The 27507-nt window shown below is 37.6% G+C and overlaps 1 protein-coding gene across 1 annotated transcript in view; it reads right to left on the bottom strand.

Moving 5' to 3' along the window:
- The window catches only part of AR (androgen receptor), a 230876-nt gene that overhangs the window by 43752 nt on the left and 159617 nt on the right, over window positions 1-27507 (bottom strand). The window contains exon 3 of the mRNA XM_037017104.2: window positions 10158-10274. Within this exon, the coding sequence (XP_036872999.1) occupies window positions 10158-10274 (117 nt within the window). The remainder of the gene's footprint in view (window positions 1-10157; window positions 10275-27507) is intronic.

Raw genomic sequence — 27507 nt, 5'->3', positions numbered from 1 at the left:
ATAAATGACAACAACAGCACAATGCCCCAACTTCTGTGGGATGGAGCAAAGACAGTTCTAGAGGAAAATACATAGAAATCCAGGCCTATTTAAAGAAGGAAGAACCAACCCAAATGAATAGTCTATATTCACAATTATTGAAACTGGAAAAAAAAAGAACAAATGAGTTCCAAAGTCAATAGAAGAAGGGACGTAATAAAGATAAGAGAAGAAATAAATAAAATTGAGAAGAATAAAACAATAAAAAAAAAGTTGAATGAAAGAATATTAAGAGAATTGTGTGACCAATCCAAATGGAACAATATCCACATTATAGGGGTAACAGAAGAAGAAGAGAGAGAAAAGGAGACAGAAAGTGTCTTTGAAGAAAAAATTGCTGTAAACTTCCCCAAACTGGGGGAGGAAATAGTCGCTCATACCACGGAAGCACACAGAACTCCCAACAGAAGCGACCCACGGAGGAAAACACCAAGACACATAATAATTAAAATGGCAAAGATCAAGGACAAGGACAGAGTATTAAAGGCAGCCAGAGAGAGAAAAAAGTTCACTTACAAAGGAAAATTCATCAGGCTATTATCAGACTTCTCAACAGAAACTTTAAAGGCCAGAAGAGAATGGCATGATATATTTAATGCAATGAAACACAAGGGCCTTGAACCAAGAATACTGTATCCAGCACGATTATCATTTAAATATGAAGGAGGGATTAATTAATTCCCAGAGAAGCAAAAGTAGAGGAAATTTGCCTCCCAAAAATCACCTCTACAGGGTATTTTAGAGGGACTGCTCTAGATGGAAGCACTCCTAAGGCTAAATAGATGTCACTAGAGAAAATAAAATCACAGCAAAGAAAGCAGACCAAACAAATACTAACTAAAGGCAAAAATAAAATCAACTATCCACAAAAGCAGTCAAAGGAAACACAAAAGAGCACAAAATAAAACATCTAACATATAAAGAACAGAGGAGGAGGAATAAGAAGGGAGAGAAATAAACAATCATCAGACTGTGTTTATAATAGCTAAATAAGCAAATTAAGTTAGACAGTAAGATAGTAAAGACGCTAACCTTGAACTTTTGGTAACCATGAATCTAAAGCCTGCAATGGCAATAAGTACATATTTTCAATAATCACCCTAAATGTAAATGGCCTGAATGCACCAATCGAAAGGCACAGAGTAATAGAATGGATAAAAAAGCAAGACCCATCTATATGCTGCTTACAAGAGACTCACCTCAAACCCAAAGACATGCACAGACTAAAAGTCAAGGGATGGAAAAAGATATTTAATGCAAACAACAAGGATAAAAAAGCAGGTGTTGCAGTACTAGTATCAGACAAAATAGACATCAAAATAAAGAAAGTAACAAGAGCTAAAGAAGGACATTACATAATGATAAAAGGGTCGGTCCAATGAGAGGATATGACCATTATAAATATATGTCCACCCAATACAGGAGAACCAACATATATGAAATAAATTCTAACAGAATTAAAAGAGGAAATAGAATGCAATGCATTCATTTTAGGAGACTTCAACACACCACTCACTCCAAAGGACAGATCCACGAGACAGAAAATAAGTAAGGACACCGAGGCACTGAACAACACATGAGAACAGATGGACCTAATAGACATCTATAGAACTCTACACCCAAATGCAGCAGGATACACATTCTTCTCAAGTGCACATGGAACATTCTCCAGAATAGACCACATACTAGGCCACAAAAGAACCTCAGTACATTCCAAACGATTGAAATCCTACCAGCCAACTTTTCAGACCACAAAGGTATAAAACTAGAAATAAATTTTACAAAGAAAGCAAAAAGGCTCACAAACACATGGAGGCTTAACAACATGCTCCTCAATAATCAGTGGATCACTGACCAAATTAAAACAGAGATCAAGCAATATATGAAAAAAAGACAACAACAACAACACAAAGCCTTCTGTGGGATACAGCAAAAACAGTTTTAAGAGGAAAGTATATAGCAGTCCAGGCACATTTAAAGAAGGAAGAACAATCCCAAATTATTAGTCTAAAGTCACAATTATTGGAATTGGAAAAAGAAGAACAAATGTGGCCTAAAGTCAGCAGAAGGAGGAACATAATAAAGATGAGAGAAGAAATAAATAAAATTTAGAAGAATAAAACAATAGAAAAAATCAATGAAACCAAGAGGAGCTGGTTCTTTGTGAAAATAAACAAAATAGGTAAGCCTCTAGCCAGACTTATTAATAGGAAAAGAGAATCAACACACATCAACAGAATCAGAAACGAGAAAGAATAAATCAAGACGGACCCGACAGAAAAACAAAGAATTATTAGAGAATACTACGAAAACCTATACGCTAACAAGCTGAAAAACCTAGAGGAAATGGAAAACTTTCTAGAAAAATACAATCTTCCAAGACTGACCAAGGAAGAAACAGAAAATCTAAACAGATCAATTACCAGCAACTAAACTGAAGAGGTAATCAAAAAACTACCCAAGAGCAAAATCAACGTCGACAAAATTCGACAAAATTCAACATCCATTCATGATAAACACTCTCAACAAAATGGGTATAGAGGGCAAGTACCTCAACATAATAAAGCCCATATATGATAAACCCACAGCCAACATCATACTGAAGAGCAATAAGCTGAAAGCTTCTCCTCTAAGATCGGGAACAAGACAGGGATGTCCACTCTCCCCACTGTTATTCAACATAGTACTGTAGGTCCTAGCCGCAGCTATAAGACAAAACAAAGAAATACAAGGAATCCAGATTGGTAAGGAAGAAGTCAAACTGTCACTATTTGCAGATGACATGATATTGCACATAAAAAACCCTAAAGACTCCACTCCAAAACTACTAGAATTAATATCGGAATTCAGCAAAGTTGTAGGATACAAAATTAATACACATAAATCTGTGACTTACCTCTACACTAACAATGAACTAATAGAAAGAGAAATCAGGAAAACAATTCCATTCTCAATTGCTTCAAAAAGAATAAAATACCTAGGAATAAACCTAACCAACGAAGTGAAAGACCTATATGCTGAAAACTACAAGACACTCTTAAGAGAAACTAGAGGACACTAACAAATGGAAACTCAACCCATGCTCTTGTACAGAATAATTAATATCATCAAAATGGCCATCCTGCCCAAAGCAATCTATAGATTAAATGCAATCCCTATCAAATTCCCAACAGCATTCTTCAACAAACTGGAACAAATAGTTCAAAAATTCATACAGGACCACCAAAGACCCGAATAGCCAAAGGAATCCTGAGAATGAAGAATATAATGGGTGGAGATCTTGCTCCCAAACTTCAAGCTCTACTACAAAGCCACAGTAATCAAGACAATTTGGTACTGGCACAAGAAGAGACCCACAGACCAGTGGAACAGAACAGAGATTCCAGACATTAACCGAAACATATATGGTCAATTAATATACAATAAAGGAGCCATGGACATACAATGGGGGAAATGACAGCCTCTTCAACAGTTGTTGGCAAAACTGGACAGCCACATGTAAGAGAATGAAACTGCATCATTGTCTAACTCCATACACAAAAGTAAATTTGAAATGGATCAAAGACCTGAATGTAAGTCATAAAACCATAAAAGTCTTAGAAGGAAATGTAGGCAAAACTCTCTTGAATATAAACATGATCAACTTCTTCATGAACGTATCTCCCTGTGCAAGGGAAGCAAAAGCAAAAACGAACAATTGGGACTATATCAAACTAAAAAGCAGCAGAGGGCACCATTAGCAGAACAAAAAGGCATCCTACAGTATGGGAGAATATATTCATAAATGACATATCTGATAAGGGGTTGACATCCAAAATATAAGAGCTCATGCACCTCAACAAACAAAAAGCAAATAATCCAATTAAAAAATAGTTGGAGGATCTGAACAGACTCTTCAGCAATGAAGAAATTCAGATGGCCAACAGGCATGTGAATAGATGCTCCACATCACTAATCATCAGAGAAATGCAAATTAAAATCACAATGAGATATCACCTCACACCAGTTAGGATGTCCACCATCCAAAAGACAAACAACAACAAGTGTTGGCGAGGATGTGAAGAAAGGAGAACCCTCCTACACTGCTGGTGGGAATGTAAATTAGTTCACCCATTGTGGAAAGCAGTATGGAGGTTCCTCAAAAAGCTCAAAATAGAAATACCATTTGACCCAGGAGTTCCACTCCTAGGAATTTACCCTAAGAATGCAGCAGCCCAGTTTCAAAAAGACATATGCACCCCTTTGTTTATCTCAGCACTATTTACAGTAGCCAAGAAATGGAGGCATCCTAAGTGTCCATCAGTAGATGAATGGATAAAGAAGACATGGTACATATACACAATGGGTTATTATTCAGCCATAAGAAGAAAACAAATCCTACCATTTGCAACAACATGGACAGAGCTAGAGGATATTATACTCAGTGAAATAAGCCAGGTGGATAAAGACAAGTACCAAAGGATTTCACTCATCCTTGGAGTATAAGAATAAAGGAAAAACTGAAGGAACAAAACAGCAGCAGAATCACAGAACCCAAGAATGGACTAACATTTACCAAAGGGAAAGGGACTGGAAAGGTGGGTGTGCAGGGAGGGATAAGGGGAAGAAGGGAACAATTAGCACATATAAATTAAGGAGCCACAAGGCAAGGAGTATAGCACAGAGAAGACAAATAGTGACTCTATAGCATCTTACTACGCTGATGGACAGTAACTGTAATGGGGTATGTGGTGGGGACTTGATAATGGGGGGAGTTTAGTAACCACCATATTGGTCATGTAATTGTATATGAATGATACCAAAATTAAAAAAACAGACAAAATTAATGAAAGAGCAAAATCATTATTAGCTACCATCATTAAATCACAGTCCAGTCATGATCATCAGTAAAGAATGAGCTTAGAATTAGACAATGTTTTTCATTAGATGAAATCACACTTTGTAATCATCTCATTTCTCAACACAGCTAATATCCATTTTATGTTTATTATTATTTTTATATATTAGGATAATTCAGAGCTTTAAAATGTAAGGTAAATGTTAATGAAGCTATTAAAATTAACATTAAAAATTTTTTTATTCCACATTTTCACCTTCAGATAAATAATAATTCTTTTGTCTACATCATAAGGAATTTGACTATGTTTAACTTATAAGACTTTTTATTGAAATTGTCATTATTATAAACTAGAAGAAAAAACATGCAATTTTGTATTGTTTGTACTTCTGAAAAATGTTTATTGGAGAAGAATGGTCTTAACTTGAAATGAGAAAATTCCGGGCTAAAATCTTTGTGAATGTCATTCACTGGTTAGCTTTAAAACTTGCAGTCTCTTCATCAAATTTTTACTAGCAGAGAGAGAGATACTACTTTTTCAGGCTGCTTAGGGTGGATCCAGATATCTGTGGCTTAAAGCTTATTCTACTTTGGGAGTTTTCTTTAAGAAAAGGAATTCTGTTTGCTATTTCCTCTTGAACCACCAGATTTTGTCAGGACTAGGCATGTCACGAACACAAAGTGATCCTGTGTGATGGGATTCATTAAATGTGCAAATCTGTACTATACTCACTGTTCATAAGAAAAATGGCTTTCAAGGATGCCTGCATTCTAACCCCCATAACCTGTTGAGTGTATCACTTAAAATGTGGTTGAAGTGCAGACCTTGGGAGATTACCCTGCATTATCAGGTACAAACTAAGCTCATGGGCCCTGAAATCAGAGAATCTTCCCTAACTCAGTTCAGAGAGAGTGGGAGACATAAAAATGGAAGAATGTCTGGAAAGATGCAGTGTTGCTGGCTTTGAAGATGGAGGAATGGGGCCATAGCCAAGGCATGTGGGTGGTCTCCAGAAGCCAGAAAAGACAGAACATATTCTCTTCTAGAGCCTCGAGAAGGAAATGGGACGTTGCTAACACCTTGACTTTAGCCCAGTGAGATTGCTAGAGGACTTTTAACCTATAAAAGTGTAAGATAATACATCTGTGTTGTTTTAAGCCTTTGAATTCGTGGCCATTTGTTATAACGGCAATAGAAAGCAAACACATCTTACAAAAAAAAAAAAGACTGTCCTCAATACTGGAAACCGCAAGAATGCTCAGTGTCCAAGATGATATCAGACCACAGCTTGGGGCTCCCTGAGCCAAGCTCTCAAATAGAGAATCATGGAGGTTGTTAAAACTTTCAGATTAATAGTTTTGAGTCTCAGATGTGGAATTTGGTCTCTTAATAGGAAAGAGACTTCTCAAATATGCTAGAGTAACCTCTGAAGAATACACTGTATACCTCAGTTTCTCACATGCTCTGGGGCTCATTCATGTTTTGTCTCCTCTTCTGGATTTTGGCTACTACTTGAAATCCCTGAGAGGCCTACCAACTTCCATGGTCTAATCAGCAGAAGCCAACGCCATTTTTTAAAAGCTGAGAACTCAAAAGTTGCAAAATACAGAAGAAATAATGTTTGGGGAAGAACAGGAGGGAAAGTGAGAAGGAGAGAATTGTCAAGAAGATGGTAAGGGCCATTCTCTTTCTCATTACATCTTGGAAAGTGAGAGTATCCTTGGGAAGTGCAGAGAAAAGTGAGAGATGGTTGTGCATGTGCATTTATTCTAATTATGGGCTGTGAAAAAGCCACAGCTAACTCACCAGAGGGAAGGTATTTTTCTGGACAGTTATATTCATAAGTATTTTCTTAAATGAAAAGTAGGAAAAGGGTTTAAATTATTGAAGCAACTAGCAATATGTGGTTTTTCAAAAATAGACCATAATACAAAGAAAGGACTATGCTTGTCATGGACGGACAGTTGAAAGCCTGGAGGTAGCCTTTAAGGGAGCTATCCTGAGAATCCAACCACATACAGAATCCTCTCAGAAACACCAGAGGCTGCTAAGAAAAGAAACAATCGGTAGGTAGCCTTAGAAGCAGGAAGAAAAAGGCGATACGTTTTAAGTACTTCTGAGTTAAGGAGATCCCATCACCAAAGAGTAGATGGAACACTACAAAGAAGGCTGGATTAGAGATCTTGAGGCCTCAAGACCAAGCAGCCATCAGCTACAGACTGCCAGTGTCTTTTAAATACAAAAGACAGTCATTTTCTCCTCTACTCCCTCAATAATCTACCGATCCACTCTATTTTTAGACATGTAATATATTTAGGTGTAACTTAAAGTAGTGATAAGGGGCTGATAAATTTACAACCCTTTCTCTGTGATTTTAGACATAGAATCACAAAATGGTAGTACCAGAAAGGTCCTTGGTAAAGCACATTATCCCAGGTTTTTTTAAAGGGAAAATGAGCCTCAGAGTGGGGAAGGAATTTGCCCAAGGCTATATTCCTAGGTGCCATTTTAGACTACATGAGTGATGGGAAGAATAAAATAAAATTATATGAATTCTCCTTCAAGGTAACCAAGATGTCTGTTCTAAACCACAATTTTATGAAAAGGGAAGTCTTTTGCTAAAGTATTCAGAAGGACCACTCTATATTGATGTTTTCTTTTTTTCCCATGGTTTGAGTAGAAGGGTAGTGTACACTGAATTTGTGAGTTAACAGTAAACTTGGGAAGGGTTTGCAGCAGGGAAGTAGGGAATGTGGAGATAGGTTTAACAAAATGGAAAGGTTTTTTTTTTGAATGATAGTATCTAAGGTAAACACTTGGGATTTTACTGACATGGTACTTGAACATAATATATAATCCCCTTAACTACTAGAATTAGCTTCTAAAGAGGATCTTGATGGTACTTTTGACTTGAGGTGATCAAGAGTGATTTCTGGTGATGCTCTGCTTTGTGGAGCTGTTATTTATTATAGGGCATGCTAAGTAACTTAAGGTAAAAGCCAACTGGGAAATGCTGTGGACAGTTTACCAGCTAAATTACTAGTGACCTCACTGTCATAAAAAGCCTTCACAATTGTCTAGTCTTTTGTCATTTACCAAGGATGTTCACATTCAACATGTCATTTGGTCTCAATTATAGTTCCATGAGAGTGGTATCTCTAAATTATGGATGAAGAAATTGAGGCTTAGATAGGGTACAGTAAATAATGAAACAGGGCCCTTAACCTCGGTCAGCCTGATTCCAAAGGCAAGGCCATTTACATGACATCAAGAATCCTTGTATCTTGTGGACATTTCTTGAAGTTTGCCAGCCTGAGCTCTATTGACCAGCATGGTGCGTCAGTAAAATTCATAGAAATGGAACTGAAATGAAAGCTAGCCATAGCAGTTCTTGTGTTGGTCAATACCATTCAAATTGGAGCACTCTATCAAATAAGTCAATTCAAAACTTACTGTACCATTCTCTAAGAAACTGATTTACAGGTTTATTACTGATTGCTGTATGGGGTAGTGATATTACCTGTTATACAGAGACTCCTTCTCAAACAGGGTTCACTGCAATCATGTCACAGATTACTTTATACTAGATGATGTTGGCTGAGACATTAAACTAATTTTAAGGTTTGGAACCAAATGTTATGAGAACTTTTGTTACCATTAAACTTAACCTGTGTCTAAGTGGGCTTGCAATTCATATAAGCAGATGGAAAACCAAGGAATTTTCTACCTGGAAGCCCCCATCTCTTACACATAATAATTCACAGAGGGCTGAAAATTGAGAGTTGAGTGAATCAGAACCCTCACCATGGGGTCGCAGTATTCATATGGAGAAAAGCCCTCTTGTCAATCCCTTTGTCACTTTTCCTGGCTTTCCTTCTGTATTCCTCCACTCCACTTCTACTTTGTCCTTTCTACTGTACACCACAATTATAGGATTGCTCTGGAGTTAGCCAAGCAAACAAGAACAAGGTTGTTTTTTCTCAGATAGTTGAGTCTCATTCGCTGTGGCTGCCTGGAAAATCACTCACAGAACATCTGCCTTGTGATATCTGAGAGTACTAGACACTACTTGAGATGTTTCTGTAGAAACTGTCTCAAATTGAGCCTGGGTCAATTCATTTGCAGTACTTTAGTCTGTTTAAAGATATTACTGGCCTGTGAGGAGGGGAACATACAGTTAGGCACATGAAAACCTGCACATGGTTAGAAAACAAGTTGGTTCTGTAAATATGCACATAGGCAAACAAGGTATTGAGCACTTCACAGAAAGCCAGAGATAGACAAGTGCTCTAAATTAGCCTTGAGTGGGGGAGGGGAAAGGGCAGGATTCTAGGTAGTTGGGTTTTCCAGGCTTATAATGAGTAATCAGGTGTGATTTCAGTTTCAGGCATTTAAAAATATGCTTGCCTTTCTTCAAGTTCTATTTCCAAATCAAAGTACACTAATGAGCTTGCTTTTCTCATGAAAGGTGCATGTTTTTGGAAGCAGCAGGCAGGACCCTGGTACTGATCAGATGTAAAAATGAAGAAATGTGGAATTTGGAAGGGGAAGGTGCAATTGTCAGCCAGGCCTTTCTGGAATGGTGACAGCGCTCATGATAGACAGACCAGGGGACAGAGAGCCTTGTGATGGGAGGTCACTCTTGAAAGAGCTGTATCTTCTGTCAAGCTACTGTGCTATTGAAAAAAATGCTTTTGGAAATGATCAACAGATTTGCAAAGAAAAGGAAATGATTAAAGCCCTGTTTATCCCTGGGAAATGTGGAAATAGGAAATTGGCTCTGCTTGGCAGCCTAGTCATAGGCTCCAAAGAGCAGCAACTTCTCATTCAGGTGGCCAGCCCTGCAACATAGACAGCAGTTAACCAAGGCATATTCCTGGTTTTTCAGGGCCAGCCTGTGCCTGGGTCATCCTGCACCTGTGACTGTTCTGGATTTCTTAGTTTCTCTCATCCTAGTCTCCATTAAACAACATAAGTCCAGTACCATTATGTTTCCCGAGGAACCCTTCATCATGTCCAGTCTCACTAACCCTCTGATGGGCCCTGATCCATGCTTCACACCTCCTGCTCCTATGCTGGGACCCAGAGTGGAGTGTGGCATGGTTAAGAATAAAGAAAGGCATAAGCTGGCTGATGGCCACATTGGATATGAAGGGGTCAGCCTGTATCTATAGCATGGCTGGCTACCTTGGAAGCATCAAAGAGGAAAATCTGGTTTAAAGAGAAAACAATAGAATGAGGGAGGGAAAGGGAGAAGAAGGAAGAACAAAAGTATCATACCTCCCAGTGTCATCCCTGCTTCATAGCACTTCCTCAAGCGACAAGATGGACAATTTTTCCTTCGGAATTTATCGATGGTGCAATCATTTCTGCTGGCACATAGGTATTTCTGCTTCCCTGGGAGAACAAATATAAGAGTAGACAGCCCTGTTAATGTGTTTCCAGAATCTCTTTCTTTGAGTATTTCTACATAGAGAGGGCATAAAGATATATCCTGACAGATGAGAGAAGTGGACAGAGAATGGCCCCAAATAATTTGATCACACAGAATCTATTAAACTGGGATTAATTTGTTGCTATATTGTTTGGTTTTCAAAAGGCTGAACAATTCAGTCCTTCTGATACCTCCTTTATTAGGACTACTCACTGATTTTTAATATAAGATGCTCTGCTTTTACTAAAAGCCAAGAATGCTCATGAGAAAATGATCAGTGGCAGAAATTTCCACTCCTTAGCATGGCACAGCAGAAACTTGGGTTCAGGCAACGTTTCCTCCTCCTGACTCCTATAATCATGCATAGCATCATATTCAAGCTAGTAAGATGCTCACTTTTCATAATACAAATACAAGTAAAACCTTTATAAAAGAGAACTCCATGGGATTTCTAATTGTTTTTAAGTTGCTATCAGAACCTCAATCCTGTAGGTAATAAAAATCAAGCCCATTCTCTGAAATGAATCATAGCAAGTGAAAGGAAGTCTTCTTTTATACAAAAAGATGGAAAAATAATTTATGTCATACATGCCTGGCATTGTCACAGATAACAGAAACATATACACATCAATACACACATGTGCACACTTAAACCCAGAGATCCTCAAGATCACAACTGCTCAAGTAAAGACATGGAGGTCCACCCCAAAACACTATTTTACTTAATACTTTTCCCCTTGCTCCTAGAATAGGCTTGGCACACAGGAAGTCCTCAGTGAACATTGAATGAATGAATACATAAGTGGAACAGAGGGATCCACAGGCACACACAGTCACCATCAGAAATAGACAGAGATATATTCCCTGCTGCTCTGAAACATGAAGAATTTCTCATGTTCTTGGCCCCACCCAAGCCTGAGCTTTTTGCATCCCTTCATTCTATCCCTTTCTTTCTCCAAGTCCCTGGTGTTTTTTCTCTCATTTACCGCTGTGTGCTATGGTTTATGGGATAGACTGGGATTTTAGGAAGGTTTCTTTTGGCAGAAGAGGAATGTTTGAGGTAGAAAAAAGGAAGAAAAATGGAAGAGTAATCACTATTTGATAGCAGGAAAAAAGCATGTCAATTTAGCTACAGCTTAACTTTTCTCTCTTCAGCTGAAAATATACAGATCAGGCACAGAAAACACATCTATTATAGTATGTTATTTTATATAGGAGATGCGGTAGTAACCAGGTCTCTTCCTTTTTCCCTTTCTTCTTCCTTTCCATGTCAAAGGACCCAAAATGCTGGGTTTGAAGAAACTGGTAAAAGTCACCCCAGTATAACCCTTTCATTCCAAGGATGAATTCTGGGAAGGTGACTTGCATAAAGAACACTGGAGGCCTCTGAAGAAGACTGCCATTTAATAGGCACCTACCATGGACCAGGCCTGTGTTAGGGGGTTTACATATGCTATTTAAATGACTGCAGTGCTTTGGGGTAAGTACTATTGACATTTTCACTTAACATATGAGAAAACTAAGACCTCTAGGCCAGTACTTTTCTACCATACCCAAGGATTCTATTTGTGTGAACAGAACACATAATTTGCTAATAGCTTTTTTTCCACTACAAACTGAGGACTGTAGTAAGTGCACAGAAAGGAGGGTGCCATTTAGCTGCTGGGTGTCAACTCCTAGAAGGCAAGGCCCTGGATCTAATTCCAGTGGGTTCATTTCCAGTCCTAATAGGCATTCTAGAACGGGGACACCCCCATAATATTGGTGCTGCTGCAATCCTCAAAACTAGTTTGTCACTTTGATTAGTAAAACAAGTTCAAGTTAGGAGTACTTGACTTTGAGAAATATCTTCTTCTACAGGAAAATACTAGTTCTTGGACCCCCACTTACCAAGGAATTGTTGCATAGGCAATGGAATAGGGCTCTCAGAGGAGTTCTAGATCTCACTTCTGAGAGTGTATCACCCTGTGAATGAAGGAGGTTACAATGGAAAAGTATGAAAATTGTTTTTTTCAATTTGGAACTCAGATCACTTCCCTCACTGTAGTTTATACCTTGTCCCAGAGTGTTTCTTGGCCTAAAACAAGGTGACCTAAAACACAGGTATCCTTCACAATTTACCTAGGAATAAGTGAAAGCTCAGTATAACCAATGTTTTTGCATATTAATTTAATATTTAGTGAGTTATCTAGTTTGGGCCAGGCTGTACTATATATTGAGGTTACAGAGGAAATCCCTGCTGAACAAAAATGTTCAAGTCCCAGGTGACAGAGGGAGTATGGAGCTGGAAGTCACAAAATTTGAATCCTTGTTCAGTCATCACTAACTTACTATATGACATTGGACAAGTACTTTTCCCTCTCTGGTCCACATTGGAAACACGAAATAGGTTGAACTGGAAATTCATTAAAAACTTTTCCAGGTCTAGGAGTCTTGCAGAATATCTGCGTTTCATTCTTAACGTATTTTCAGTCTTTCATATAAAAGGCAAAAGTATAACCAGTAAGCAAAAAATTAACCAGAATAATGATCTATTGTCCCTCTGGGCTCTCCTTTTAGGGGAGTAACTTACTATAAAATTGTCTCTTTATCTGGAGTTATTCGGTCTCTTTTATTTTTTGTTTTCTAAAGCCCTTCAAAACTCAAGCCACTTAATATAGTGTTAGAGAGGTACTGTTATTGCAAGCCATATGCAACATATGCATAAATAACATGCTTATACACATGTATATTCATGTATATGTGAATGTACACTAAAACATACAAATAGATACATATGACACATGTATTTTTGAAGCAGAATAATGACTTGAAAATTTTAAAATGATACTGAATAGTGACAGAAATGGTTGAGGTTTCCAAAGATAGATTTGGAAGGAATCCCTTAAAAATAAGACTGACTCATCTGTACAGTTTGGACAGGAACAGAGATAGGGGATGGAACAAACAACCTCTCAAGCTTGCTTCTAATCCACTTTTCCCACATGAGTTATCAATTTCCCAAAACGATGGCAGAGTCAATGTACAATCACTGGGTTGCTATTACTTCTTTCCTATTTATTCTACTTCTCAAATATGTCTGAAGTTATCAGGGTTGTTAATAATAACAATAAATTAAAACAAAATATAATATATAATAACACATATATTACACAAATTTATGTACATTAAGTATATAGCATTATGTATAATCAATTACTAATAAATTAGAACATGATATGAAATGTAACATAAAATAAAAAATCCCTCTCATCTGATTAGCTTACAAAGCTTAATAACAATCTGGTACAAAGTAACTATAAAAAGGATTATTATATACTTCACTATATAGCTGAAGAAAATAATGCTCATTAAGATGAAATTGACTTGCCTGGCATCATACTGCTGGTTTGCTCCAAATCACAGTCCATACCACTATGAATCTCACAGATTAGAAAGATGTTTAAATACTATTTAAATTAACACTGTTTAATAGTCACACCATACCCACTCCTTCAAATAAAGTTTGAATCCTCCCTGTTCCCTCCCTGCAAAGTGATTGTCCTACCCTTTCTTGAATTGCAGCCCATTCCATTTCTGGACTCTGTTATAGTGCTCTTCCCTCCAGGAAACTCAGTATCTGTTTCCTTGTAGCTCTGACCATTGGGTCTAATTAGAACTATGTAATCTTTGGGTTTTAAAGGACCTTAAAAGCATCCCGATGCCCCAATGTGATGCTTGACTCATCAGTTATAGAAATGGACACAAAGTATTGAAATATATGCCCCAAGCCACAGAAAGTTGATGATACAGCCAGAGCAAAATCTGGCAACTACATCCAATGGAGATATGGTGTGGGTGGGTATAGTCTCAAGACAGAGTACTCTGAGAGTGTTAGGTAACTTTGTTCATTGTCTAGTAAGTATATGGTCTTGTGGATGCCTTCTCAGTATTCAGTTGGAAGAAAAAGTGTGTTAAGTGGAATCTGGTTCTGCTCCAAGGTGGTCCTGGAAGGTCCTCTATTTCCATGTTGTAGCCTAGGTGACTGAATAATTAACACAGAGAACACAAAGTCCTATCCATCTCTTCCTTCTCAGATTCTGCAAAATTTGCACCTAGCTTTTTGACACTGTTGACCTCCAACAGCAAAATTATATTAACAACCTATAATCTGTTTCACAAAAAATGTCATTGTGAAATCTCTGAGATAAAACAATCCTGTCTCATATTGAAGGAGGTAAATCCACACTCTAGAACTGCAAACAGATTATACCTTTAAATCCATGATAACTCTCTCATTAGAAAAGCCTCAAATGCTTGACTACTACAGATGTCATATAATGTGATGGCACACAGCCCTCTTGATTGAAATCTTTGACTGCCTGATGCTCTGCATCTTTCTTCATGGTCTTGTTTTTCCATCATCATTCTTAAGTATGACTGAAACTCTGGAAGGAATAGAGGTCACAAGACTGCCTACAGGTATTTCCTCTATAGATCCCCCATTTCTATTGTTTTCTGTCAGGCCCATTTGTGTCTCCATGAAGTATGAGTTAAAGTTAATGTCTGATTAGGCTTCTTTCAATTTGTTCATTCTGAAAACTCCTATTTGGAGTAGAGCAGGAAGGCAGGGGAGTTACTGGCCATCTGTGGCATCGCATCATCTTTGTTATGAAGAATAAAGGACCTTTCATACTTTACAAATAGAGGATTAATGCAGGACCTATATAAAGAAGACTAAAACACTTTAAGGTATGTAAGTGAAGACCTAAATTAAATGGAAAGGTATACAATGTTGCTGGATGGAACCATGCAATACTGCAAGAATGTCACTTTCTCCCTAATGAAATCCATAAATTTAAAACAACCCAAAAAATCCTGACAATATAATCCCAAGATTTATCTGAATGAATAAAATGTATGATATTGCCAAGATATTTTGAAAAAGAGTAATGAGACTTTTCACACCATACATTTAAAATATCATAATGCCATAATAATTACAGTTTGGTATTAATTCTAGTACAAACTGATCAGCGGAGGAGACCAGAAAAGCCAAAAACAAACTCTGTATGTGTAATACCTCATTCTAAATCAGTGAAGAAAGGATAAATTATTCTCTAAATGGTGTCAGAGCAACTGCGTAATCATTTAGAAAAGAGAATAAAGTTAAATTACTAGTTGAAATCAAAATAAATTTCACATGGATTAGTGATGTCAGGGAAAATACAAAACCAGAAGGAAGTCATTGAAATATTGTTAGGAAATATAGATACAAATTTTGAAAAATTGAAGGTAGAAAAGGACTTTTCAAAGCGTGACAAGAAAACATCAGTGAACACATTGATAGACTTGACTAGAAAACATACAAACTTTCTTATGTGAAATAAATGCAATAATAAAATTTAAGCACAACCACAAACTAAGAAAAACACATTGGCACAAAGTATATAAAATCAGGGGTCAATTTCCTTCATGTATATAAATGAACAGTACAATAGAAAAATGACCAACAGTCATGAATAGGCAATTAAGAGAAGAAATACAAATGATCAGTAAATACATGAACTATTCAATTTCACCAGAAATTATAGAAATACAAATTAAGACATCATTCTTAAAAGTCAGATTGGCAAAGATTAAACACTAAATATCAGCAAAGAGGTATTGCTGGTGGGAGTATAAACTATTTGGACAGCAATTTTTCAATATATCTAAAAAATTAAAAATATGTATAAACTTTATCTAGTCTCCTTCAAATGTTTTGTAGGAAAATAATCAGTAAAGCATGAAAAAGTTCAATATAGCATTATTTAAATGGGTAATATTGGAAAGATTTGAAAGTCCAACATTAAGGGAATGATTAAATTAGTCCATATTCACGTGCTGTACAATGTCTTTTTTTTTTTTATTTGGAAGGATGTTTACCATGTACTGTTTTGTTAAAACAACAGCAAAAATGAAGTTATCAAATAACATTTTAATACTTAAGACTTTGGAGCACATCTACTCAAGTTTTTTTTTTTTTGCAGTAAGCCTTTTTAAAAAAATGAAACATTACATAGAGGCTCTATATATTTATATATATAATATATAAAATTAAACCTAATCTGCCTGAGACAGACATAGGAAACTTAGAACTCCTGCTAGATCTCTACTTCTCTCTCCTCTGCAGCCTTAACATTGTGCTACCACCATAGAGAAACTCTGTGTAGAGCTCCCTCGGGGCTTGAGGAAAAGTTTAGACCTAATGCTTTAGTCCAACCATCATATTTCCTAATCTATAGATTAAAAAATTGAGATTCAGAGAAGGGAACTAACTTGCTTAAGGTCATATCATGAGTCATTGTTAAAATAGGAACAAGAATCCAGATCTCCTTATTTCTAGTCCAGCTGTTCAGTGCTATTCTCATGAGATAATAGATGTGAAAATACCATGTAAAGCATAAAGCATTATACTAATATTACCTATTATTATTGTTGAAATAATAAACTCTTTGAATGTAAGAAGAGGTAACGATCTCTGCAGAGATTATCTAGTCCAACACTTTCATTTTACAGATGGGCAAACAGATACAGAAAGCAGAATGGACCTAACCAAGATTAAAGATAATAGTGATGGGAATAAAACTCAAGTGTTCTGCCTACTATATTCTCTGCACATTTGCTTTATTATCTCAAAATCATTTTTATATTCATTTATTTTGCTGAGCCTTTCTTCAAAGTAGGGAGAGCAGAGACCATTACCCTCACTCAATATATATATGGGAAACCTGAGATACAGAGTGTTTACTGATACCAAAGAATACAACCCAGTTTCAATCCAGGCTGCCGTATGCTTTTTACTTAACCACTCTAACGGAGCAAATATTTATTAGCCTCTGTCCTGACTTACTTGCCTTGTATGTTCCACATCTACCCACTGCCTTTTCAACATGTCAAGCAGAGTAATATTTGACTTCCCTGGGGAGAGCAATGGAAAGAGGGGGCAACCCACTGGGCTTTAGGTACGATTCAAAGTGTCTTTGAATGTGTTACTTCATTTAATTCTTGCCAAAATTCTTCCTGATAACTACTATTCCTATTTTACAGTTGAGTAAAATAAGCCTCAGAGGTGCTGAATGACTCACCTACAGTCATCAGCTAGTAAGTAGCAAAAGTAGGACCAGAAACCAGGTCTGTATGATTTGCAATTTTGATGTTTGCCCTTATCAGTGTGATACCTCTTCTCAAATGGACCCTGATATTATGCTTCAAAGACAGACGCTGTGCATAACAGTAAAAGCACAGAATAGGGAGGAAGAAGAACTGAGGACCATCCCTGCTGTCTCACTGAATCACTATGTGACCCGGTGCATAACTCTACTTTTCTCTTGACCTTGATTCCCCTAATCTATAAATAGAAGGGAATGTGATAGGCACTAAGAAAACAGTAGCACACTAAGGAAGGTGGACTCAGAAGTCTTCTATTCATATTAGAATTTCTGCTGGAAGTCTGAGTCCATCTGAGCATGACTCAAGGAGGACTGAAGCCAGTCTGCATTCCTATCTTGTTTTTCCAATCTCAACTCTCTTGATTCTACTGGCTTACCCTGAAAAGAAAAACACTACCCTACAGAAAAAAGCAGCTATGCATTTCTCCCCTGAGTGATCTACATAGACTGGAACAAGCCCAACACCTGTTTAGATCATGTATCCTACAGACATAACTTTCTTAGGAGCAGGAACTCTAGAACCTCTGGCCTAGTTGTCCAAGGCTCTTTTCTTTGAAAAGCAATCTCAAACAGTGTGTATTTCTAGTAAATGTTTTTCTCCCAGGATACTGCTCTTGGGCCCATGGAGCAGGCTAGATAACTCTAGGCATATAGTATGTGCCCTGCAAAAGGTTTTCTGTGAAAAGGACTTAAAAGGTAATGGAGTCCCTGTGATGGGGATTCAACCATTCCCCAGCCTGTCCCATCCACCCAGAAACACAGGTGGCTGTTAACCCAGTACCATGGATGGACCCTTAGCCAGGCTTCTCAGCTAATGCTCTACAGGAAGGTTTCTTGGGAATGGTTATAAAGCCATGATCATTCTTCTTTCTTTTGACCTTATGGTTAGCTATAGTGAAAGGGACAGGTATCAGGCCAGGATTCCTCTTCTTGGCTTTTAGTACCTTCCACAATCTGGCCCAAGTTTGAAATGGTAATGTAAAGACCACTGGACTGGCAGTCAAAGAGCAGGCATCAAATCTCAGCTCTAATTGGCCTCAGGCAAGTCTGAGCCTTGATTCCTCATTAAAAAGAAAAGGGATTGTGAATAAAATGAGAGTTTCTGTGGCCAGGATTCTCACCTGGCCCTGGTTGACTGGCTCACTGCACACCTGTGGGCAATACATGGCTGTTGACTCTATATAAAGAGCTCCACCCAGTGCTCTGGGCGCGACACAGTGGCAGGGCTTCAAGGCGGCAGGAGAGCAGAGGCTGGAGTGGTGGCAGTGCCAAGGACAGAGGCCCAGAAGACAGCTGTGTGGGACGACTGTGCAGAGAGGCCCAGAGGCAGAGACTGTCTTGCTGCATGCAGACTTGCTCTGAGTGAACGGGATTTTAGTGACTGACCTGCCACATGGAAATAAAGTTGGGTGTATCCCTTTCACCCCAAGAACGTTTTGCTGTCATTTTCTTCGGTCACACTGAATTCATAGTGAACTTGCCTGGGGCTGAAACCCATTGGCAAGACAGGGATACATTATTTCATAGAGTTACACAAAATAAATGACACAGAACGTATGTGAAAGTGATCTATAGAAGGGAGACATTAGATCTCTTAGAAAAGTTATGTGTAACATTACTGAGTCTGTTCTTTATTTCTCTTCATCAACGACCCTCTTCTGACCACGCTGCTCTCTTCACTGGCCCCTGACCTGGTCACAAACATTTCATCCTGTGCTCTTTGCCTCCAACACACACACACATACGCTTCTCTGCTTAAGCAAACTCTGTGCTTCACAGTTCCAGACCACTTTCCTTCCCTACTGCAGTTCAGATAGCTACCTGGTTCAAGGAAACAGGAATTAAAAGAAGGTAAGGCTGATAAGTTAGGTGGTGGTTATCTCATGAACAGCCTTGAATGCCATGCTATGTAGTTTAAACACAATGTAGTTAACACAATGAAATATCTGAATCTAACATTGCATTCAACCACAGAAGATGTTTAATAACTATCCTATGTTGGTTAAAGAATAATCTTTTAGTGTATACATACTATGTCCCAGGTGCTATTCACAACAGTGAATAATAAATACAGTCAAAGGTGTTGCCCTCAAGTTAGGTGATTATTTGGTGGAAACAGACATCTAATAGAGAAGTGATAGTAAATTAGAGTAATTTTCAGATTGGATACATACAGTGAAGGAATGAAATAAAACAGGGTGCTGTGATAGAATGAGGGAATTAATTAGGTAGAATGGGAAGTCTCTGAGTATGTGGCATTTGATTTGAGCTGAGACCTGAATAATGGAAGGATGCAGACATGCAAAGAGCCTGGGAAGGAACATTCCTAACAGAATGAACAGCATATGCAAAGGCTTAAAGTAATGAATAAATTTGGTGTGTTCTTAGAATAGCAAGGTGTCTGGTATGGCTGGCATATGATAAAGGAACTATGGTGCTAAAAAAAGTTGACTGAATGGTAGAACCAGGTTGTGCAGGGCAGTAATTCTCAATCTTAACTGCAAGTCAGAACCACCTGGGAACATTTCACTAAACGCTGATGCCTGGTTTCACTCCCAGGAGTTCTGATTCAGTTGATTGGGGATAAAGGCAGGAACTGTTATTTTAAAAATGTTCTCTTATTGTTTCTAATGTGAAGCTAGAAGACAACTGCTGCCATTGGACCTTGCAAGTGAATTAACTGTTTATGGAGTTTTGCAGCTGACACCAGAATAATAATAGGAAAAATATCTGACATTGAAAGAGCATTTGACAGTTAACAAAGTCCGCCTGATTTTTGCCCCTCTAGAGACTATTGAGGTTCAAGCCACTGTTATGAATAGTGTGGGGAGCACCAAACAGATGATGCTCTTCAAATGGGATTTGGAAAGACCATCTGAGAGAAGTATAGGCTTCATCCTCACTAAGGAAACCACTAGGAGGAATAGCTGGTTCACTTCTGCCATGGTCATTCAACATTTGATCAGACCCAAGTTTTATATTCTCAAGCTGTCTCCCTTAGGTTCTTGTGCTAGAGTTGGCTTGTAATGACTCATAAAAACCTATTCTCAGCATCTCCTCCCAGCTTCACATTCAATGCTATTATATTAGTAGCTTGAAATCAGCCCTGATAGGAGTATCTACATCATGGAAATCAGCAACACTACAAATATCAGGGCTCCTCAATGACCCTGATCCCTGTCTGGCAGAAATCTAGTTTACTGGCACACCACTGTTTCTGTCCTTACAGTAGCTTTGCTTCCTTCTAGCAGGGTCTGACTCGCTTGTTCTTTCATCTCTGCACTTTCATCTGAGCACATCTCTGGGGTCTGGTAACATGACTGGAACCACAGCTTATGTAGATTCAATTGCATTTTAGAATTCATTGCCATCTTCATATGCTTCATACCCAGAGCATATATTCCTGAACAGTAGTGTATAAGTCACATTTCTTTAAACTGAATTCTCATTTAAATGTACAGTGGGGATTGACCATTTAAAGAAACTCTGTGTTGAACACTTCTGTAAGGTCAAGATAATAGTCCTTTTGTAAAATGAAGAGTATTTCACTTATAAATGTTATCAAATCCAAATTTTGTACAATGATAATTGTACAACCTTTGAGGAAGACAATTTGGCAAAAGCTTTTAGAGTTAAAATATACACATGCTTTGACTCAGCACATGTTTGCACATGTGTGATGTGGCACATATACAATGTGAAACATTGCTTATAACAGCAGAAAACTGGAAAAAAAATTCCCATCCATAAATAGTCATACAATGCAATGATTAAAAATGAAGTGGTTCTATATATAGTGATGTGGAACAATCTCCAAAATACAAAGTGGAAAAAAATAAGATGCAAAATAGTACATAACACTAGTTCTGGGTGGGAAATTGATATATTTTCTTTACGTTTTTATAAATGCATATTCTATGTCTATAACAGTACACAAGAAACTAATAGTGTTTACCTCTGAGAAAAAGAACAGCGTTTCTGGGGGATGGATGGTATTTTTGACTCTAACTTGTTGCACTTTAAAAATTTTGTACCATGTGCATACATTGCCTACTTTAAATATACATTTAAAATAGGTACAGCTCTGTTAATAATTTCCCTGTGACCTTGAGACAAATCCCTTCCTCTCTTGGGCTTCAGTATCCCCATCTACATAACAAGGGAGTTAGAGTCCATAACACTTCACAGAAGGAACCAAAAAAGCTGTTTTCAGCACATCTTAGATTCCTATTTACAGATTCTCCATTTACAACAGGTGTGTTCCTTGTTCACCATCCTGTGTAATTAGGGAAGCTGCTTTCCTAAAAGTGTCAGAGAAAGTGTCTCTGCTGTTGACAAAAAAATTACTCAGGAAATTCCTACTGAAAACTCAATGTTCCAGACCTGTGCAGAAGTCTGTAGAGGAGAAAGAAAAATCAGAAGTTTGCAATCTAGTGGGAGATAAAGATAAATACACATGAGACATCAATAATACAAAAGAGTATAAGAGAGTTGTGGAATGGAACAAGGAGGTATAGGTCATGGTTTGACTCCAATAGCTCATAGGGAGGGCTTGGGCAAGTCATTGATTTCCTTTGATCCTCAATTTCTTCATATATTATATGATGGGGTGAGCATGATGAGGAAAATTTAATAATCTCTCAGTAAATTAATAGTCAACCCAGAGATTAAGAGAGTATCAGGCATAGATGGTGAAGCTTCTATTACCTGTTCTTAGCTATCTGTTAATTGGCAAAGAACTGAGGTGTGATAGCAGAAGCATTGACTTACAAGTCAGGAGGACTGGGTTATGAATCCCAGCAATGTCACTTACTAGTTGTGACAAACAGCATAACTTCTCTGAATCTGATTCCTCCTTTGTAAAATGGGGATCATATCATCCACCTTTGCAGAGCCATGAGAATTCAAAATAATATATATGAAGGTAGGTGGTAAACAAGAGCTGTTTGAATGCTGTGCATTCTCTTGGAATCATGTGGAAGAGTTGAAACAAGGCTGAAGTTACTATGAAATCTATTGTGCAGCACTCAAGTACTATACTTAATGTTATTTATGTATGCATTGCTTCACAAAAATATAGTTTTAATCAAATTATTCAGAATTATTCCTATATAGTTCTAGAATAAGGGTCCCCGGATATTAAATTTGAACTGAAATGTAATCTGCAGCTAACATACCTGCACTGTGCTCTCCTTCTGAGTGCTATTCTGATTTGATTTCCTGAAGATTCAAAAACTACTTATGAAGATGATTACAGTGCGGACCTTACCAAAACACTTACAGACTTCTTCCCCAAATTGAGTCAGAGATAGAGATAGAGAATGTGGAGGAGAAGGAGGATGAAGTGGAAGAGGAGGAGAGAAGAAGAAGGGAGAGCAGAAGGGGGAGGAGGAAAGAAGAAGGAAAAGAAGGAGGAGGAGGAGAGGAAGAGGAGGGTTAGGGGTAGGAGGAATGTGAGGGTAAGAAGGAAGGAGAGAGGAGGAGAAGAGAGAAGAAAAGAAGAAAAGAAAAAGAAAATATAGAAAAGTAAAGGAAAACTAGAAAGAAAAACTGAAGCCTAGGCCCCACTAAGAATCTGTTGAATTGTGCATCAGCTTCAAGAAAAGCAGGAGAAGCTATTACAGAAATCTCAAGTGGTGCCTCAGTGGGTTCAACGTTGCCTTTGATGTCACTATCATTCCTATTGAGTGTGGAAGCATTTCTGATTGGAGGAAGGGAGATGAGAGCCTGCATCCCAATTATTTCATAGCACCTTCCCCAAGTCTCTTTGAAGTACTGTTTTGAGTGACTTTCCCTTAGGAATTCTCACTGTGATGGGCCTAAAACATGAAGAAGCCAAAAATCCCTTCTGACTCTATGGAAGCCCCACAAAAGAGCCAAAAGATTGAGATAGGACACTTATAGAGGAATCAGTGGAAACTATGAAGAAATGAGCCAGTGTAATGTAGTATGGAAAAAATTGGGGTATTGTAGTTCCTCAGATGGTACTCAAATCCCTACTCTGCCTTTTACAAGCTAGAACTTGGGCAAGTTACTTGACTTATCTGGACCTCAATTTAGCTTGCTGAAAAGACAGAGATAACTCATAGGTCTGCTCAGCCATTTAAATGAAATAATGTGTGTAAAACAACTAACATAATGCCTGGCCTTTGTAGGCATTCACTTCAATATTGAAAGAGAATGAGAAAAGGAGAGGAGAAAATGAGCAAGTTTTTAAAAAGAGAACCTAGGAGAAGATGTGCAAAGTATTGGGCAGAAGAGGGTAACATTTGTTATATAATGTTGTCAGAAGACAAAATAACAGGATGATAATAATCCGTATAGTAAGAGAAATGCTGACAGCCTGTAAATTACACTCCTAAAATGAAAGAGGAGTTAGTATGAGTTACATTTACAGAGGGAGTAATCTTCATAGAGACACAAAATTTTACTAAGTGAACAAAGCACAAGTAGAGCATTTCAGGCAGATGTGTTTGGAAAGGCATGGAGGTTGGAAAGAAGATAAAGAAGGAGGAGGAGGAGAGGAAGAGGAGGGGTAGGGGTAGGAGGAATGTGAGGGTAAGAAGGAAGAAGAGAGGAGAAGAGAGAAGAAAAGAAGAAAAGAAAAAGAAAATATTAAAAAGTAAAGGAAAACTAGAAAGAAAAACTGAAGCCTAGGCCCCACTAAGAATCTGTTGACAGATGAAACAGGCTGTAAAATTGATGATTTGTTAGTCATCAGAAATTACAAAACATTCAATCAGTCTTGATCAAACCCATTTATTCTATCAATTTTTCTTTTCCTTTCTGCTAGGAACAAACATTTTTATCTTTATGACTACCTTAAGACAGTCAAACAAGTTTCACTGTTTCTTCCCCCAACCTCTGCTTTAGCTTACATTTTGGTGATTACTACTTGAAAGACCAGTTGTTAGAACTGACCAATAGCCATGGCCAGGAAAATGGAATCTGGAAGCCAGTGGGGCAGTAGAAGGAACTGTTGGCATTTTGACTTCTTAAAGCACTCCTGGGCTTTACCTTCTAACCACTCGAGAATAAGAAAGTAGGGAGACTACATCTATGGAGAAAGACCCATCCACACTTGCCATAAAGATAATGTATTTTCCTGCCATATGCTTGAGTTCCCAAAAAGAATTATCACAAAAAATGTTGAAATCAACTGAATTCTGAGAAAAAAGTCACTGACAAAATGAGAAGTCTCTCATTAATCTTAAAATTCCTCCTGTATAATGTAGGACCAAAGAAGAGTGAACAAATTACTCTTTTCCATTTGTGATCTGAAAAGTCAGGAGAACATAAAGGTACCTGTTTCTTGGCTTTCCTTAATGAAAAACAAAACAAAAACACTCTGGCAAACTTGAGGAACATCAGCTGACAAGCAGGTATAACTTCACCTGTTCTCTCTCCACTGTTTTATGGCTCCCTAGGTATTTGAAGGTCTATGCATTTTGCAGGACATTTTCAGCACCAAGGGCACAAGAGATTTCGTGGAAAACACAGGAGTCATTCTTGGCTCTAAAACATGTAAAACATCGATAATTCTTAATAATCTAGGGCAAGGAGATTTACAAAATTTCAGTTTTGAAAGAGGCCCAGTCTTGAACATCAGGAATATGAAACTACCTTCAACTATTGACAAGCAATGCTGATGTTATTCAGGCTTACCTATTCTCACACTGAGTGTTCCTGTTCTGTGTTCCTTAAACACCCACTGTTGAGAATCAGTTGACATGTATTCAGCATCTTTCTAAATCATAAATATGTATATCACTTCCACTTTGCATTTGTAGGTAGCTTTGCAACTTACAGATACTGTTCCCATGCATTATCTTCTTTGAAACTCACAACAATATGTAAGTTATTTAGGGCAGTTATTATCATTTTAAAAATGGTCAACCTGAGGCTCAGAATGGTTAACAGAATTATTCAAGCACACACAATTAAGAGGTAAAATCATTGCCCCAACCAGGTGTTCTGACTCTTATTCCTATTATTTTCTCATAGTTTTTCAAATAACAAAAAATATTAAATTATAGTGATTGTGCTATGTTCTGGAAGGCACACAAACCATTTTGCCTATTCCATTAAGAGATATATAAAAATATTAAAACCTAGACTCTGGAGAGCAGTTATCTGGGAAAGTCATTTATGTGGAATACTTCATTTACCTGACAATACCAGATATATAAAAGGTTGGAAAATGGGACATAATATTCATTGCCATTCAATGAAAAATTATTAAATACCTATTAAGTGCCCAAATCTATATTAGACACTGCTTTCTATGCCCATAAAACAGACACTACACTAAGAAAAATCTGTGCTGAATTAAGAAATTAATTGATTCAATAAATATCTATTAAATATTTACTCTATGCCAGACCGTATTCCAGGTGCTTGGGATATATCAATTGAAAAATTAAAAATCCCCACCTTGACTTATGTCCATTTTAATGTGTGTGGGGATGTGTAGGAAGGAAGGAAGCAGATTTATTAACAATAAACCTAATAAACTAGAAAATTAAATAGTATTTCTAAAAAGTTAGAAAGCAATAAATGCTATGGACAGAAAAACATATGAAAGTGGATGGGGGTTAATGGGAGAGAGTGATTTTAAACTGAGTAGTGAAGGCAGCCTTCAGTGAGGTGACATTTGGGCAAAAAGTTGAAGGAACTGAGGGAGTGAGCCTCACTGCAATAGGGAAGAGCATTCAAGGCAGAGGGAAAGGTTGATGTAAATACCCTGGTGTGGAAGAATGCCTATCATGTCTGAGGATTGGAAAATAAGCCAGAGCAGCTACAGGATGGGGAAAAGTGGTAGAAGATGAGGTCAGAAAGGTAACAGCAATAGAGATCATTTGTGACCATATAGGTCATAAAGTTATAGGTCAAAGACTTTTAGTCTAAGATGAGGGGACAATGGAAGACTTGAATAGAGGGGGAACATAGTCTAGCTTACATTTTCTTATGAATCACATGCAAAAAATCCTAACATATTTCTTTTTGGTTGCCACTTCAAAAACATTGAGGTGAGTGACCTTAGAAACAGCAGAAGAATCCTGAAATGTCAACTAACATTCAGGGTTATTTTCCCTGGACACTTGGGAGATTTGCATTTTTAAAGGTTAGGGAGTGATCAGACAAAACATCTAAGACTACAGTAATGTCAGAGAAAATGGTGGAGTGAGGAACTGCTAAATATCTCTCCTCCAAAGAAATCAGAAAACTGGCAAAAAAAAATCATCAGGATAAACATTTTTAGAACTCCAGAAATTAACTAAATGCTTGTAGTAATCTGGGTAACATTTATTCAAACCTTTGTGATATTTAAATGTGACCTATTGCCTATCATTTCCTCCCCAGCTGCATAGTAACCATGAAAACCAATAACCTGCAAATGACAGTGAATGACTGTGAAAATCACCAGATTGGTAACCACTGGAAGAGGCAGAACAGGGTTGGGTGGGACTCCTTCAAATCTCCTTTCTCAGAGAATTGTCATTATTTGACCTGTTTGGGGGTTCCCTGAAAGACTGCACTCTCAAGGCTGTACTTATTTATCCTAATCGGAGCTCGCCCAGTGTGAACAGCTTTTTCCCTGGAGATTTTGTAGAAAATTATCACAGGCAATGTTGAACACCAAGAGATGCTGTTGCTGAGTTGGTGGAAAACAATTGTAGCATACAGTGAGGTGACCAAAAAGCTTAAGAAAGAAGTAAGGAAATGAGATGTTCATAGGAGGCTCTTAAAAGCAGTGACATATTCCATGTATATAGAATTAGTTCAATAGTCACTAAACAAAACAGCAACAAACAGCAGCAACAACAAACCTTATAAGTATGTTAAACAAAACTGGAGTAAACACTGCTATAAAAGACAGAGATTTGAAAAATGGATTTTAAAAAAAGATATGCTGTCTACAAGAGACACTTTAGATTCAGAGACAAAAATAGGTTGAAAGTAAAAGGATGAAAATGAGATATTCTATGGAAACAGTAACCAA

This window comes from Manis javanica, chromosome X, assembly GCF_040802235.1.
Source record: "Manis javanica isolate MJ-LG chromosome X, MJ_LKY, whole genome shotgun sequence".
Classification (NCBI taxonomy): domain Eukaryota; kingdom Metazoa; phylum Chordata; class Mammalia; order Pholidota; family Manidae; genus Manis; species Manis javanica.
This window is presented reverse-complemented; position numbering and strand designations above follow the sequence as displayed.